The sequence below is a fragment of the Elephas maximus genome, chromosome 26 (genome assembly GCF_024166365.1).
Source record: "Elephas maximus indicus isolate mEleMax1 chromosome 26, mEleMax1 primary haplotype, whole genome shotgun sequence".
In the NCBI taxonomy this organism is placed as follows: domain Eukaryota; kingdom Metazoa; phylum Chordata; class Mammalia; order Proboscidea; family Elephantidae; genus Elephas; species Elephas maximus.
In genome coordinates, this window is record NC_064844.1 from 35,546,830 (window position 1) to 35,564,413 (window position 17,584).

At 38.3% G+C, this 17,584-nt stretch overlaps 1 protein-coding gene across 2 annotated transcripts in view; it reads right to left on the bottom strand.

Annotated features, from left to right (window-relative positions):
* The window catches only part of SPAST (spastin), a 113,550-nt gene that overhangs the window by 67,141 nt on the left and 28,825 nt on the right, over positions 1–17,584 (bottom strand). For both annotated transcript variants that reach the window (XM_049870401.1, XM_049870402.1), the window contains exons 2-4: positions 13,819–13,902; positions 7,687–7,770; positions 1,088–1,183 (exon numbers count right to left, since the gene is read on the bottom strand). In XM_049870401.1, the coding sequence (XP_049726358.1) occupies positions 1,088–1,183; positions 7,687–7,770; positions 13,819–13,902 (264 nt within the window). The remainder of the gene's footprint in view (positions 1–1,087; positions 1,184–7,686; positions 7,771–13,818; positions 13,903–17,584) is intronic.

Here is a 17,584-nt window from a genome sequence, read left to right on the forward strand (position 1 = left end):
CGGCGGTCATGCTCTCCAGACCTTCTGTTGACACAGGACAGGAACCATCCCTGAAGACAACTCATCAGACATGAAAGGGACTGGTCAGCGGGTGGGAGAGAGACGCTGATGAAGAGTGAGCTAATTATATCAGGTGTACACTTGAGATTGTGTTGGCAACTCTTGTCTGGAGGGGGGATGGGAGGATAGAGAGAGAGGGAAGCCGGCAAAATTGTCAAGAAAGGAGAGACTGAAAGGGCTGACTCAAGACGGGGAGAGTAAGTGGGAGTAGGGAGTGAGATGTATGTAAACTTATATGTGACAGACTGATTGGATTTGTAAACGTTCACTTGAAGCTTAATAAAAGTTATTATAAAAAAAAAAAAAAAAAAAAAAAAAAAAAAAAAACAAAACAAGACTAAAGGGGTACACCAGCCCAGAGGCAAGGACGAGAAAGCAGGAGGGGACAGGAACGCTGATGATGAACCCAAGGTTGAGAGGGGGAGGGTGCTGACATGCTGTGGGGTTGGCAGTGTCACAAAACAATATATGTACTGTTCAATGAGAAGCTAGTTTGTTCTGTAAACCTTCATCTAAAGTACAATTAAGGAAAAAAATTGCTAGGAAAAAAAATTTCTTATGAAAATGTCAGTCCTTCACAGCCATGCTGAGAGAAGCAGACAGATATTTACATCTATGCTTGAACTGGCATTTAAAATCAAGCATACGAAGAAATAAAAAACCCGTTGCCATCTGACTCACGGTGACTGTAGTGGAATGGGAGGGATGGCTGGTCTAGGAACTGGTAAAAGGATTGGAAAGAGGAGGCATGTCTGACCTCTGCTTCATACGAATCAGCCTTTGGCTGCTGATGCTGATCTTGATTCTCCTCTCTCCCCTGAAGTTAGAGGACCTCTGACGCCACCACGCCATTTTTACATACACTATGAACAACAGGAATACTGTATTTTCAACACATCCCTAAAGACAAAAAACTATTAAATCTACCATTATAAAATCAAATCAACAGTATCAGATTAAGTATAAGATTAATTGATTCAACTGTGCATGTAAGCTTTATTACACATGTTAGTTAGCCTAAACCTACCTGACTGGAGATGTCCATTGCGGCATGTCAAGTTAGTATTGTCATTATAGACGTCCGTTTGTGACTTGGAAAATTGCAAAACTGGTTGCAGCTTCTCTATGCAACAGAGGGGAATAAAAAGGAAAAAACAAACAAAAAAGAAAAAAATACATAATGAACAAATTAAAAATGTATATGAAAATGAAAAATTATTTCAAAGTAAATATTTTTTTACATGAAGGGTTTTTGCATGTATAGAAAATTATTTTTAAAAATATAGTTAGTAAAAACTCAGACATGGAAATAGCAACAAAAATTAACAAGTGAATGGCTACGCTAAAAATACACCTCATTCAGGTTCACCTTTCAGCCAAAGATTAGACAGACCCATAAAACAAAACGAGACTACAGGGGCATGACAGCCCAGGGGCAAGGACTAAAATGCAAGAGGAGGCAGGAAGGCTGGTAATAGGGAACCCAACGTCAAGAAGGAAGTGTTGACATGCTGTGGGGTTGTTAACCAATGTCATAAAACAATATGTGCTCTGTTTAATGAGAAACTAGTTTGTTCTGTAAACCTTCATCTAAAGTACAATAAAAAAATTAAAAAAATACACCTCATTCAGATTGGTACTGGGGCAGTTCCATACCATTATTATCATGACTGAATATTTATTAAATATCTTATATGTCCAAAGCATTGTGCTGCAAGCGTACCACTGAGATTTTTTAAAAAATGAATATATTCTCTACATCCAGATCCTTATTAAATATAGTTGGCAACTTACAACACAAATAGGATAACAACAACAACAACAAAAAAGACTTCATAGCATAAACACAACCACTGCAAAGACTTTACAGAGGATGTGGGCTATGAGTTGGCTAGGATTTGTAAAGATAAAAAAAGCACATTTCAGGAAAGAAGACCGGCACTTAAAATACTGCCAAAGGAAATCCTAAGGAATGTCTAGGGTATGCCATATTCAGTTACACTAACATATATCAGGCAAAAAATAAAGGCAATAAAGCATACTGTAGAACTGTGTATACAGTATCTGACCCTTCGTGTTTTCACACACAAACACACACATGCATACATGAAGATTATCTCTGAAAAGGACCCAGAAAAACTGGTAATAAAAACTGGTTGTCTCTGGACAGGGTAATGGATGACTGGGGCATAGAATGAGATGGATGCTGCTCATACTTAAACTTTCTGAATTTAATGACATGTGCCTGTATTACCTATTTAAGAAATCAGTCATTTGAAAAAAAATGAAAGGATTATTTCAACACTTCCCCTGCTTCAAAAAACAAACCAAAAACCCTCCAAAGATCTAGGACTCTAGGTCTCACACCCGAAGCCCAAGAGGGTAACAGTTTGATATTCTTGCCACTCTACATCACTACTACACTCTCTTCCCCCATTCATGTCAATCTATATGCTAGCTGACATACACCTTGCTCCACCACTTACTTACTAACGGTATGACCTTGCTTTAGTCTCAGTATTCTGAGGACTTCAAGGATTGAATAAAATAATACACATAAGGTACCTATTTTATGCCTCATCCATAACTGAAGTTCAATTTTTATCATATTTATTCTGCTGACCTACTCCGAGTGACCATAATTGATTCTTTTCTCCTGTACTACCAAGTCAACAAATATGTGTAAAAACACTGCACATATACACTAACTCTCCTAAACTTCCATTTCTAAGGTCAGACAAGCAGGCACCATGCTGGGTTTATGGTACAACCACACATTCCTTTGGGACAACTACCCTTTTTGCACAAAGCACAAAGTACTGCAGAGTTTTTGTATCCTAGAACTGGCTAATACACCTTGGAGCTGACTTATTTTTTTGTTAGCTAACAGGTAGGTCATCTGATTTTTCTCAAAGATAATGCTATTCAAATCACCATACAGCGACAGAAATCATTTGTGTTGGTAAAAGACATAAACTGGAACAAACACTGATGTATATGCCCTCTTTATCAATTAACACTCTCTTCACTGAAATTTAACAAAAATTCACAAAAGCATTCATTATATAGTAAAAATTAACAAAAATTAAAACCCTAGTTTTTTAACTAGTACTTGGGGATAAAGCTCTAAAAGTTGGTTTTAGGTGTACAGAGTTTATATTTGTATGTGTGAAAACAAACACATATACACGATAAAAAAAAAAAAAACAAAACCCTAACGTATTCCTAACATGAACCTGGCCAATTCATTTTTGTAAAAGAAAGTAAACCTGGACTAATGCTTTCTTTTGGGGGAACTGAAAGTTGTATAGATTAACCAATGATTTAAATTTTTCACCTTGTTTCTTGACACCCTCACAACCAGGACCTACAAGGTCACCTGAGTGACTCGCTTAAAAGGAAAATCTTATCACATAACTCTTCTGCTTAAAACCCTTTGGTGGCTTCCCATTGCCTAAAAATTAGAGCTCAACCTCCTTTTTATGCCAAACCAGGTCTTCCATTGTCAGCCTACAAATCTTATGCCTGAGCCAACCTCAACTCATATGCCCCTACCAGCATTCTTACCAACTCACCATGCCGTTTCTTGCCTCTGAGTCTTTGTTCACGCTGTCCCTTCTTCCTGAGATGTTTTCCCCACCAAACATTCTTTAATAGCTTCTACTTATCTTTTTAAATCCTCACCCCAGGTTTTACTTTTTCCAGAAACCTTTCTCAGGCACCTATCTTCCCACTCCCATAAACATTTGCATATCCCTATTCTGCAGTGAGGAATCTATTTGTACATCTGTCTTTTCCACTATATTATGAGATCCTTAATGAACATTATCTCTAATCTGTCAGTAAGTCTGTTTGTTCAATCTTCAATTATAGTCAGAATACAACTACTTATTATCATTTCTCCTGCTACCACACTGGGCCAAGCCTCCGTAATTTTCTCCTATATTTATGTGCAATGTCCTAAATGAAGATGTCTTCCTGATTCTACCCGTAGAGTCTATGTGCAAGATAGTAGCCAGAGGAATGCTTTTAAAATTTAGCATAGATTATGTCATTCCTTTGCTAAAAACCCTCATTTCACAGGTGGTAAAAGCTCAAATCCTCACCATAGCCTATAAATCCTTGTGTGTTATGATAATCCCCACCCCCAATTACTTCTCTGACCTCCTCTATACTATACTTTTCTTGTTTCACATTGCTGGGGCACACTGGCCTCTTCGCTGCTTCTCAAACATACCAGGCAGATTTTCTTAGGGCTTTGTACCAGCTCTTCCTTCTCTCTGGACCATTCTTCTCCTAGATGTCTACAAGGCCAACTCATGTCAACTTCTCAAATAGGCATAACCCTTGAACATTTGGACATCCTATTTAAAACTAAAATTCCAAACCACTTCTTATGTGTCGTACTGTTTTACTTTTTCTTTTTCACCTATATTTATCATCTTCTAATATACTGTATAACTTATTTTTTATGTTCATTATTTATTATCTGTCTTTTCCCTGCTGGAACATAAACTCCACAAAGGAGGAATCCTGTCTATGTGCCAAGCACCTACAACTTTGCCTAGCGCGTGGCAGTCACCTAGTAAAATATTTGCTGCAGTAATATATTCAGTTTATATCCTTTGGCACTGTGCCTGATATAGAGTGGGGATTTCATAAACATTATGTTGAATTAAGCTAAATTTTTTTTTAACAGTGTGTACACCAAGATGCCAGTGCCAAAATTATTGTTTTATCTATAGCATGTTTTATAGTTCAGTTTTTTTCCTAAGGTTCACTACTACTAAACTGAAGATAAATAATTTATATATGAACTCTTTTGATCTTTATTAGAGGCTGCACACTCTCAAACCAGTCTAGATGGGGAACTCCCAAGATCATTCATCCTACCTGGCACTCCATCTCTGGAGTACATAATATGTAACACATAAAATGCTTTACTACTTATTTGTGCACAGATCTTTTTTACTGTCACTATAAACTGGAATCAACATGACAGCAACAGGTTTGGTTTTTGGTTCATCCGTTCCAGAACTTTCTGAAGTCTTGCAGGATAGGAATATGCTGATTCTCCCTTTCCTTTGTACTCCCCCCTCCCTTTTTAAAATAACATCTTCCATAAATGTGCACATAGTATTTGCGAGGAAGACAACGCCAAATCAAACCAGTTGCTGTCGAGTTAATTTCAACTCATGGCAACCCTAGTTGTGTCAGAGTTGAACTGTGCTCCATAGAGTTTTCAGTGGCTGATTTTTCAAAGTAGGTCACCAGCCCTTTCTTCCGAGGTGCCTCTGGGTAGACTTAAAACTCCAACCTTTCAGTAAGTAGCTGAGCATATTATCCGTTTGCAACACCCAGGGATGCCATTGACAATAGATGCCAACTTCTACTGTGTCTTCCAAACATCCAAAATATTAATTCCTTTCATGCCTAGCTTCATGTTAATATATCTTTTGTTTGTCCTCTAATATCACGAATAACAAATTATAGTCTTATTCAAGGGCAAATTGACGAGATGTTTCCAATATTTCATCATATCACAACTTTAAATAAAAGATAAAAAGACAACTCTTAATCAATTTTAAACATGTTACAAAATGTTTTACTGAAATCAAACTTATTTTGCATCATTAACCTCACGACTTTATACTTTTTATGTATAATTAAAGACATTTGAGCTTAAAAACATAAAAAGTACCAATTAGAACAATTATATAATTATTTCACTACAACAGCCTCTGGTATATTATTTCTTTATATTTGAAACAACAGCAATCTTTACTTAGGATATAAGAACACAATCCTGGCAGCCACAGAAGCTAGGGGAACAATGCCTTGTTAGCCTTTGAAAGCAGTCAGAGTTGTTTATGAACTGTGTTGAAGGAAAAAGACCTACAAACACAATGATCGTACAAGAATAAATGAAAGAAAATATATACATGTGCATGTGTATGTAAGTGTGTGTGTATTTTTCCCCCCAAGCTAGATTACTACAGTTAAGGAGATGAACAAAATCTAACATTTTGAGTAGCTACTGTGAGTTAAAGGAGCCCTGGTAGCACAGTGGTTAAAGTATTGGACTGCAAACTGAAAAGTTGGCAGTTTGAAACCACCAGCAGCTCTGCGGAAGAAAGATGCGGCAGTCTGTTTCCGTAGAGATTTACAGCCTAGTAAACCCTATGCAATCACTATGAATGAGTCAATGGGTTTTTGGACTATGAGTTAGGTTCCCCCAATGGTCACAAAATATGACGAGATAAATATTATCTATTAGCCTCATATTACAAATGAAATAAAGAATGCACAGACATGCTAAATAATCTACCCTAAATCACAGAACTACAAATAAACAATGTCTGCCTGCCTACCAAATATCTACTATTTCCATAGTAGAACCACCCAAGTGTATTGCTTGTGGGGAGTTCTGTTCCACTTTCTTTCAGATTTACAAGAACATAACAACGAAAATGTAAAAACTACCAATACCATCATCAATCAGCAGATGAGAAGTTTCTCTTTATAGATGTATTCCAGCTAATGAGTGAAGATGGAATGAAAAAATTATAATGGCATTAGGCATCTGTCATCAACTGCTGCCAACATCACAAGAATATGGAAGAACTACTGATGGCAGAACACATAACCACTTTGAAATATTCCTGCCATTACAAATTAAAAGTTGACTTTGAATCTGATCGAGGCTCTGGATCCAACTATCAATTTACATGAAGAACAGGACATGTTAAAAGTTACCATCAGATACATGCAGCAAAAGTCACACTACAGGAAATACTACGTGACAAATGATCTGGTTTCAGTAATAACTGAAAGAAAAAGAAAAACAAAAGGACCTGTACATTAACAAAGATGTAAGAAATATAACAACCATTCACAATGTACGGATCTTCATGTAACAATTAAATTATTAAAAAATAGTAAAAGTTATTAAATTATGAGAATTTTTTTAGTATTAAAAGGAATTACTGGTTATTTTTGAAGTGTAACAACAGTATTTTGGTGATTCTATTTTTAAACACTTCTTATACTTTAGAGATACAATATGAAATATTTATAAATGAAATGAAAAGATGTCAGGGATTTGCTTCAAAATAATATGAAGTGGGTAGCGGAGTGGGTTGGATAGAGATTAAGGCCAGCAAACTTTCTCTGTAAGCTGCCAGACAGTAAGTATTTTAGGCTTGAGGGCTGTAGCTGTATGATCTGTGTCATAACTACTAACTCTGCCGCTGTAGTGTAAAAGCAGCCACAGACAATATGCAAAGGAATGGGCATGGCTATGTGCCAATAAAACTCATTTATAATAATAGGCAGAGAACTTCATTTGGCCCATAGGCCGTAGTTTGCCAACTCCTGGCACAGATAAAACAAGAATGCCCATGAGCTGATAATTATTAACGCTGGATGATATGTAATTAGGAGTTCATTATACTCTTCTGTCAACTTTTGTGTATGTTAAAAATGTTCTGTAAGTTTAAAAAAAAAAAAAAAAGCCTATACCACATTTTCAAGATCACTGATCTGATCCCATCTAAAATTAAAATTTTACTGAAAACACATTTCAAATACATCATATATTCAATTATACAACACAGTAATTGATACCTAGAAGTTGTAAACGGTCCTTGGCCATACCCAAATTAGTCACCATTTTAGCTTGAAGGCGCCTAGCTCTCTCACACTGTTCACCTGAAAGAAACCAAAAAGAAAAAAATAGTAAAATTATCTTTTTTTTTTTTTAACTAATATTGTTTGAAGATAAAATATCACCCTAACTCCTCTCATGGGGAGTCAAAGATTTTATAAAAAATTAAGAAAACATTACTTTCAAATAATCTACTAAAAAAAACCAGATACAGTTTATGGTTTCAGGCCTACTGTTTACTTCACAAATTTCTTGCATATTTCATGGATTCTGAGATTTATTTTTTCACATTTTTAAATCTTTGCAATTGCAATGTGTCTTACAATCAATGCCAACTGAGGAACGCCATTAGCCAGGCTGCAGTCAGAACACTGTCATGTCCCATGTATGCACAAATTTACTCACAGATATTAATACTGTTATTTCTATGTCTAAATAAGGCTAAGACAGCTTATTCTATAAAATTATAATCCCAAGTGATAGAAGACTGTGTCATAGTTTAACTGACACTGGCTTTTCCTTAATGGTACAATCAAAGGCATATAATGAAATACCATTTTTCTTATAACCAATTCATATTCTTCTAATTCTTCTTCCATGCACTCTACAAGAACAACAAATGTGCTTTGGGTATAATTCATACAGTCATGCTCATAAGCCTATGAAAGTCTCAAAGCGCCAAACTTCCGTATTTACTTGTTCTATTCTGCTCTCTTTTGTACAGGAGTCGTGATGAAACGAGTTCCCTTATGTGTCATTTTCCCTTGGTTCTTCGTAAAAACAGCTTGAAAGATTTCCCCCCTAAGCTCTGAGGAGTTACCTTTGCCCCAGTTTCTACCCCAGAGTTTACTTTTGTCCAGGTTGATTGACATTACCCAGATAAGTTGTAAATAACTTGGTTTGATACTTTTCATCTGGTCCTGGGCTTGCAGCCTGCACTGTGATTGGTATGCACCTTGTAGGGATTGGTCAATAGACTATGCAAATGAGGTGAGTTGTAATCCAGCCACACCTACTATGCAAATACAGTATCTACGGCCTACCAAGGGGGGACTGGTTAGTTCGTGGTCCTGGTGGGAGGGCCATGCCTTGAAATTTACAAAGTGTTTATGTACAGTCATTCGCAGCATAACATCCACTCAGGCAGCGTCCAACCTCATATACATCTGTGGTCCAGTGTGTGCCCTCCAGGGACGCCCACAGCTTGAATCAGCATCGAGCCCACCCCACCGCCTGCCACCTACGGGAACAGATATCCCTGCTGCTGGGAGGAGTGGGCACTCAATTCTGGTCCTGAGTGTCCAAGGTAGGGAGGTACCGCAGGGCCTGGCCAGAGCAGCTGCACTACGTCACTGGGCCAGCTCCCCTGCTACCCTGGCCCGTGCCCGGAGCTTCCCCATTATGATCATTGCTGGGCTGCAGGGCCGTGTGCCATGCAGAACCTAGCCAAGAGCTCACCTAAGGCATCCACAGTGGGAGCTGCCTGGACCACATGCAGCACGGCAGCCCCACCCATGAGCCCTGTGCACCCAAAAATTCGCACAATATCCAAATCACGTTAATATCCTATTTCACAGAATGTATCAAGGACATCATGCTTGGCAGAGTACAGGGTCAGTGGAAAAGACGAAGAGCCTCAACAACGTGGATTGACGCAGTGGCTCCAACAATGAGCTCAAGCGTAACAATTGTATGGATGGCGCAGAACCGGGCATCATTTCATTCTGTTGTGCATAGGGTCACTATGAGTCAAAGCTGACTCCACGGCACCTAAAAACAACAGCATCATGGATGTTAAGCAATGCATATACAGTCAATTCCACAAAGATGTGTCAGACAGAAAGCAGGAAGAGAAGCAGACAGAAAAAATCAAGAAGGGACGCAGCAAGAAGGAAAAGGAAAAAAGTAGAAAGCAGCAGCAGAGAGAGAGGAAATAAAAAACCTCCTAAAAAAGCTGTAAGACTGAAGATAGTGAGAAGCCCAAAATGGGCCCAGTGACAAAGCCAATGACAACAGACTCACAGGTACCCAGCAGCAGAGCCGGCAGTGACAGCGAAGAGGAGCCTGTCCTCAGGGGCCTAAGAAGAGGTCTGCATGGTTGAGAGGAGCTAAGAGAGCTGTCCTGCCTTGTACCCTGAATTGTACCCTGTTCCTTATTAAACCACTTAAGTATGGTCTGTGAGCTCTGTGTGGCCACGGCGATAAGCTGTCAAACCCAGAAGAAAAGCAAAGAGTACCATGGGAGGGACGGCTGGTGTCAAAATTGGTAAAAAGGTTGGAGAGTGGAGGTATGTCTAACCACCATCTCATGGGAATCAGCTTTGGACTGATGCTGGTCATATTCCCCCTTGAACTTAGACAGTCTTTGATGGCACTATGACTAAGATCTAGATTTTACAAGTAATCAAAATAACGGGGAAAGGAAATCAGCAGAGTAAATACCAGACACATTTTTAATAATTGGAGATTAGCTGACATGAAGTGGTAGTCCGCCAGCCAGCCAACAAATATCTACTGGATGGACTGATCCGTGTAAGGACAAGTTATTTTACTTAAATACTATAATTTTTGCTTTTGAATTTATTGTATATAAGTTTTATTTATTTATTGTATGTAAGTATACAATATCCACAGCCGCTTGTTGTTGTTGTTAGGTGCCGTTGAGTTGGTTCCGTCTCATAATGACCTTACGCACAACAGAATGAAACACTGCCCGGTCCTGTGCCATCCTTACAATCGTTGTTATACTTGAGCTCACTGTTGCAGCCACTGTGTGAGTCCACCTCACTGAGGGTCTTCCTCTTTTCCGCTGACCCTGTACTTTGCCAAGTATGACGTCATTCTCCAGAGACTGATCCCTCTTAAAAACATGTTCAAAGTATGTAAGATACAGTCTCACCATCCTTGCTTCTAAGGAGCAATCTGGTTGTACTTCTTCCAAGGCAGATTTGTTCATTCTTTTGGCAGTCCATGGTATATTCAATATACTTCACCAACACCACAATTCAAAGGTGTCAATTTTTCTTTGGTCTTCCTTATTCACTGTCCAGCTTTCACATGCATATGATGCAATTGAAAATACCATGGGTTGGGTCAGGCGCACCCTTAGTCTTCAAGGTGACATCCCTGCTTCTCAACACTTTAAAGAGGTCCTTTGCAGATTTACCCAGTGCAATGCATCATTTGATTGCCTGACTGCTGCTTCCATGGCTGTTGACTGTGTATCCAAGTAAAATGAAATCCTTGACAACTTCAGTCTTTTCTCTGTTTATCATGATGTTGCTCATTGGTCCAGTTGTGAGGACTTTTGTTTTCTTTGCGTTGAGGTGCAATTCATACTGAAGGCTGTGGTCTTTGATCTTCATTAGTAAGTGCTTCAAGTCCTCTTCACTTTCAGCAGGCAAGGTTGTGTCATCCGTGTAACACAGGTTGTTAATGTTTTCCTCCAATCCTGATGCCCCATTCTTCTTCATATAGATCAGCTTCTCGGTTTATTTACTCAGCATACAGACACAACAGGTGTGGTGAAAGGATACGACCCTGACGCACACCTTTCCTGACTTTAAACCATGCAGTATCCTCTTGTTCTGTGTGAACAACTGCCTCTTGATCTATGTAAAGGTTCCTCATGAGCACAATTAAGTGTTCTGGAATTCCCATTCTTCACAATGTTATCTGTAATTTTTTATGATCCACACAGTTGAATGCCTTTGCATAAGCAAAAAAACACAGGTAAACATCCTTCTGGTATTCTCTGCTTTCAGCCAGGATCCATCTGACATCAGCAGTAATATCCCTGGTTCCACATCCTCTTCTGAAACCAGCCTGAATTTCTGGCAGTTGCCTGTCAATATACTGCTGCAGCCATTTTTGAATGATCTTCAGCAAAATTTTGCTTGCATGTGATATTAATGATGTTCTATAATTTCGGCTGGATCACCCTTCTTGGGACTAAGCATAAATATGGATCTCTTCCAGTCAGTTGGCCAGGGAGCTGTCTTCCATATTTCTTGGCATAGATGAGTGAGCACTATCCAGTATTGCATCTGTTTGTTGAAACATCTCAATTGATATTCCGTCAATTCCTGGAGCCTTGTTTTTCACCAATGCCTTCAGAGCTGCTTGGACTTCCTCCTTCTGTACCATCAGTTCCTGATCATATGCTACCTCTTGAAATGGTGTAACACCAACTAATTCTTTTTGGTATAATGACTCTGTGTATTCCTTCCATCTTCTTTTCATGCTTCCTGCATCGTTTAATATTTTCCCCATAGAATTCTTCACTATTGCAACTCGAGGCTTGAATTTTTTCTTCAGTTCTTTCAACTTGAGAAAAGCTGAGCATGTTCTTCCTTTCGGTTTTCTATCTCCAGCCTTTGCACATGGCACTTTGTCTTCTCAAGAGGCCCTTTGAAATCTTCTGTTCAGTTCTTTTACTTCATCATTTCTTCCTTTTGCCTTAGCTGCTCGACGCTTGTGAGCAAGTTTCAGAGTCTCCTCTGACATCTATCTTGGTCTTTTCTTTCTTGCCTGCCTTTTCAATGACCTCTTGCTTTCTTCATGCATGATGTCCTTGATGTCATCCCACAACTCGCCTGGTGTTCAATGTGTCAAATCTATTCAGATGGTCTCTAAATTCAGGTGGGAAATACTCAAGGTCATATTTTGAGTCTCATGGACTTGCTCTGATTTTCTTCAGGTTCAGCTTGAACTTGCATATGAGTAATTGATGGTCTGTTCCACAGTTGGGCCCTGGCCTTGTTCTGATGGACGTTATTGAGCTTTTCCATCGTCTCTTCCCACAGATGAAGTCAATTTGATTCCTGTGTGTTCTATCTGGTGAGGTCCATGTGTACAGTCACCATTTATGTTGGTGAAAGAAGGTATGTGCAATGAAGTTGTCGCTGGTTTTGCAAAATTCTATCATTCCATCTCCAGCAATGTTTCTATCACCAAGGCCATATTTTCCAACTACCGTTCCTTCTTGGTTTCCAACTTTTGCATTCCAATCACCAGTAATTATCAATGCATACTGATTGCATGTTTGATCAATTTCAGACTGCAGCAGCTGATAAAAATCTTCTATTTCTTCGTCTTTGGCCTTGGTGGTTGGTGCGTAAATTTGAATAACAGTTATATTAACTGGTCTTCCTTGTAGACGTATGGATATTATCCTATCACTGACAGCGTTGTACTTCAGGACAGACTTTGAAATGTTCTTTCTGACAATGAATGCAACACCATCCTTCTTCGAGTTTTCATTCCCAGCAGAGCAGACTATACAACTGTCTGATTTAAAATGGCCACAGCTTAGTATTTAAGAACGCAGTTAGTATTTAAGAATGCTTGAGTTCAGATCCTAACTGCTATTTGATAACGGAGACCTTAGCAAGTTACCGAACTTCTTTGTACTTCAGGTCCTTCATCTGAAAAACAAGGATAACAAGCCTCTACAGAACATGAGGTTGTGGTGCAAATTAAATATGATAATACATATGAAGCACTTACGATGATGCTTGGATACATAGTAAATGTGCAATAAATATTAGTAATATATTCCAATGTAATATTAGACTCTTTTTTTAATTTCTAATTCAGTAGGAAAGTAAACATGAGAAATAACTGCTTTGTTTTAAAAAGCTGATGTGAATCAAAGTAAGTCATTTACAGTTCATGTTCTAATATACAGTCAAGCATTACCCACAAGTGCAAAGTAGAGTTTGTAGACTACCCACTTTTTCCCTGCCTCAGCAATGAGGAAAGGGCTAGGTTTCAAGATCAGGGTAAAACACATGATTGATCACCAACAGTTGATCCAAGGAAGACATAGGCAAGGCACTGGATATACACTGACTGCAACAGGGACTCAAGTTTGAGCACATCTGGTTATAACTTCATTTACAGAATAGATCACAAACCTTTCACTGTAAGTCTACAAACACAATAACATTAAAAAAAAAAAAATCTGTCTAAATATCTTTATTAAGATAAATAAAAAAAATATTATTATAAAAAAGATAAATGTGTCTGAATTCAAGGCAATCATATGAATATAATTTTGGATGGCTAAACAATTACAAATATAACCTTACCTTCTCCTGCAACTGTGACAGCTATTCCTTTTTCCAGTTCTTCAATACCTTTCTTATACCATTCCACAGCTTGCTCCTTCTGTCCTGTTTGAAAATAGAAATTATTTGTATATATCACGAGCGTAAAGAGAACCCTAAACATTTTCCAAAGGGTGCCATTAATAGGAGATACATAAAAAAAAAAGTTGTGACCAAATAAGTTTGAAAAACATTACTGTATGACCTCTTAGTGCCTTTACCATCTTAATGTATGCTGTGAATCACCAAAAGGGGAAATAGAGTCTGCAATGGTTTCCCAAATTTTAGGGCTGTGCGTCCTTTATTTGCTTATCATCTCATGGTACTGGTATTTATAACCACTGAAATGCTGTAATAGGGAAAGAAAGTTTATTTAGGGGAAATTTATTTTAAATAAATGTTTTTGAAAATAAATATTAACATGATTTCAATAATATTGAAAGTACCATTTAATCTAATTATATTCAAATCTGACGTACTATGTTTACTGTTGGGTGCCTCCTTTTTAGGGTAAGCTTTTATTTTACGAACTGTTCATGAGATTTTAACTGTGGCATTTAGTAACACATTTTCTTTGAACCAAACAACTGGTTTACAACATTAATTCTTGATCCAAGTTAAGTTCAAAGAGGATATAAAAATTAACCATAATTAAAATGATTATATGTAGGATATACTTCTGTACAGGATAATTATATGCAAATCTCATTGCTTTTGAAAATTAATTACTTGGTCCTTAGAATGTACAATGCTTCAGAAGCAACTCATACAAGGATACAGTAAAGCAAAGGTAGAAATCATCTATTAGAACATTGTTTTTCATTGTTTCTCAACTCACATCCCCATTTAATCAAACACAATTTCCCACATCATTCTTTGAAATTTCAAATCGATAAAACATCACAAGTCTCTTAATAACTGTGGTGGTTAAAGTTGTGTGGCAACATGGCTAGGCCATGATTCTCAGTGGCCTGGCAGCTGTAATGTAGTTCGGCAGCTATGGAAGAATGTAATCACCTCCATAATGAGATCTGATATAATCACCTCCATGATAAGGTATTTTATGAGCAGCCAAGCAGTTGAAAGGGAGTTTCCTTGGGGGTCTGACCTGCATCCAACATAGGTTGACTTTCTGACAAAGCTCACTGGTTTTCCTTGCTCTGGATCCTGTACATCTGCCCTCTGGTTCTTGGGACTTGAGCTAGCAGCTACCTGCCAATCTTAGGATTCGTCAGCCTCCACAGTCTGTGAGCCAGAGGCTTGCTGTCTGATCTGCCAATCTTAGGTTTACCAGCCGCTGCAGCTACACAAGTTAGGAGAAGCCTTCAGCCTGACCCACACAGACTTGAGGCTTTCCAGCCTGTATACCTGCGTGAGCCATTTCCTTGATATAAATCCCTCTCTGTATATATTTATACGCTTCACTGGTTTTGTTTCTCTAGAGAACACAGCCTAAGACATTAACATAGAGTAGAAAAAGTCTTGTTATAAATAATTATACCACACGCCATAAAAAAAAAAAAAAACCCTGCTGTCAAGTCAATTCCGACTCATAGCAACCCTACAGTACAGAGTAGAACTGCTCCATTGGGTTTCCAAGGAGCGCCTGGTGGATGCAAACTAACGACCTTTTGGTTAGTAGCCACGGCACTTATCCACTATGCCAACAGGGTTTCCACACTGCACATGGTAACTAAGAAATGCTGTCCATTGCGCTTGACAGAGACCGTAACATGTAGGGTCCTGGACAGAGTGGGAGAAAAATATAGAATAAAACTCAAAATTCACAAAACAAGATCAGACTTACTATTGATAGAGACTGGAGGGACCCCCAAGACTATAGCCCCACACACGCCCTGCTAACTCAGAACGGATGCTCCTCCTGAAGCCCAATTTCAGCTGAAAATTAGGTCTATAAAACAAATGGTAACATGTGTGAGAAATGTGCTTCTTACTTCAATCAAACATATGAGACCAACTAGGTAACTCCTGCCAAAATGCAGACGAGAGGGCAGGAAGGGAAAGGAAAAGAGAATGTACAGACACAGGGAATCTGGGGTAGAAAAGGGGAGAGTCCTGAAATACTGCAGGGATTGCAACCGTGTCACAGAATAATCTGTGCATAAATTTTTAAATGAGAAATTAATTTGCACTGCAAAGTTTCACTTAAAGAACAGTAAAATTAAAAAGAAAGAACGAAAGAAAAGAAATGCTGTCTCCCCTTATGAGTGTATACTACCCCTTCCTCCACTTGCCCATACCAAAAATAATCACTGAACTGGATTCAGGACATAGATATTACACAATGCCCGGTCCAGAAAAACTGCTCGGTAAGTCCTGATAATGGCACATCAAGTAATTATCAAGAGTTTGTTGTAAATTTATCTGGATGTTCACTTTTCTGTTCTCTATGAAAGAAAATACCTACGTATATCTGTTTTTTTTTTTTTTTTTTTTAATTATTAAAAAAGGGGGGAGGCAGAAGCGATGATAAAGAGGCACAAGGAAATTTGGGGGCTGTTGGGAAAATTCAATATATTGATGGTAGTGGTGGTTACCCAACTACATAAGTTTGTTAAACTCATATAAATGACCTTTAAATAGGATGAATTTTACTGTATGTAAATTATACCTCAATAAATCTGATATTTCAGAAGTACAACAATCCAACATTTATGTATAAGGATATTTGTTGTGGCTTGGATTACAATACCAGAACTAAAACTTTGATTACAATAATAAAGTTGCATTACATTAGAAAAACTAGAAAATTTATTAAAAAAAAAAACAACTTTTGTTTGAAGAAAGTGGAGAACTTCCAAAACACTGAAAATTTTAAGGCCAACATCTGGAAGTGGAGAGCATTTGAAAGAGATGCGCACTTGGGGCTCTTTTCCAGTTAAAGTGATTGCCAATTCTGAAAGCAAAGTGACTGAGAAACCGAGCACAGTTTTCAGACACTCACGAAAGCAGGCTAAGTAAAAATGAATTTCAGGGCAAGCCAAGAAGAAAAAATCATGGCAAATATCTCAGAATTTTCATTGGGACCCTGAAGGGCGGTCTTTGAAATAAGAAACGGGCTACCCAGTGCAAGTACTGAAGTCCAAATTCAAGTCTTCCATCCCTTAAGGTAGGGATCACCCTTTTGATTAATTTACACAAGAAAAATCAAAGCTTCCAGTGGCCTAGAGTGTACAAAAGGACTTCGATATACTTTATTATTAGCTTCCAACAGTTCACAGTTTTCTATATACATTTCCCACTTATCTGTATGACCCCAAGTAACACTCAAACTCAACCAACCAGGCTAGATCAAATCAAGAGGGGTCTGTTGTTGTTAGGTGCTATGGAGTCAGTTCTGACTCACAGCGATCCTACATACAACAGAATAAAACATGCCCAGTCCTGTGCCATCCTCACAACTGTTGTTAAGCTTGAGCCCGTGGTTGCAGCCACTGTGTCAATCCATCTTATTGAGGGTCTTCCTCTTTTTCATTGACCCTCGACTTTACCAAGCATGATGCCTTTCTCCAGGAACAGATCCCTCCTGATAAGATGTCCAACGTATGTGAGACAAGGTCTTGCCAGCCTTGCTTTTAATAACCATTCTGGCTGTACTTCTTTTAAGACAGATTTGTTTGTTTTTCTAGCAGTCCATGGTATGTTCAATATTCTTCGCCAAAACTGTAATTCAAATGCATCGATTCTTCTTCGGTCTTCCTTGTTCATTGTCAAGCTTTCACATGCA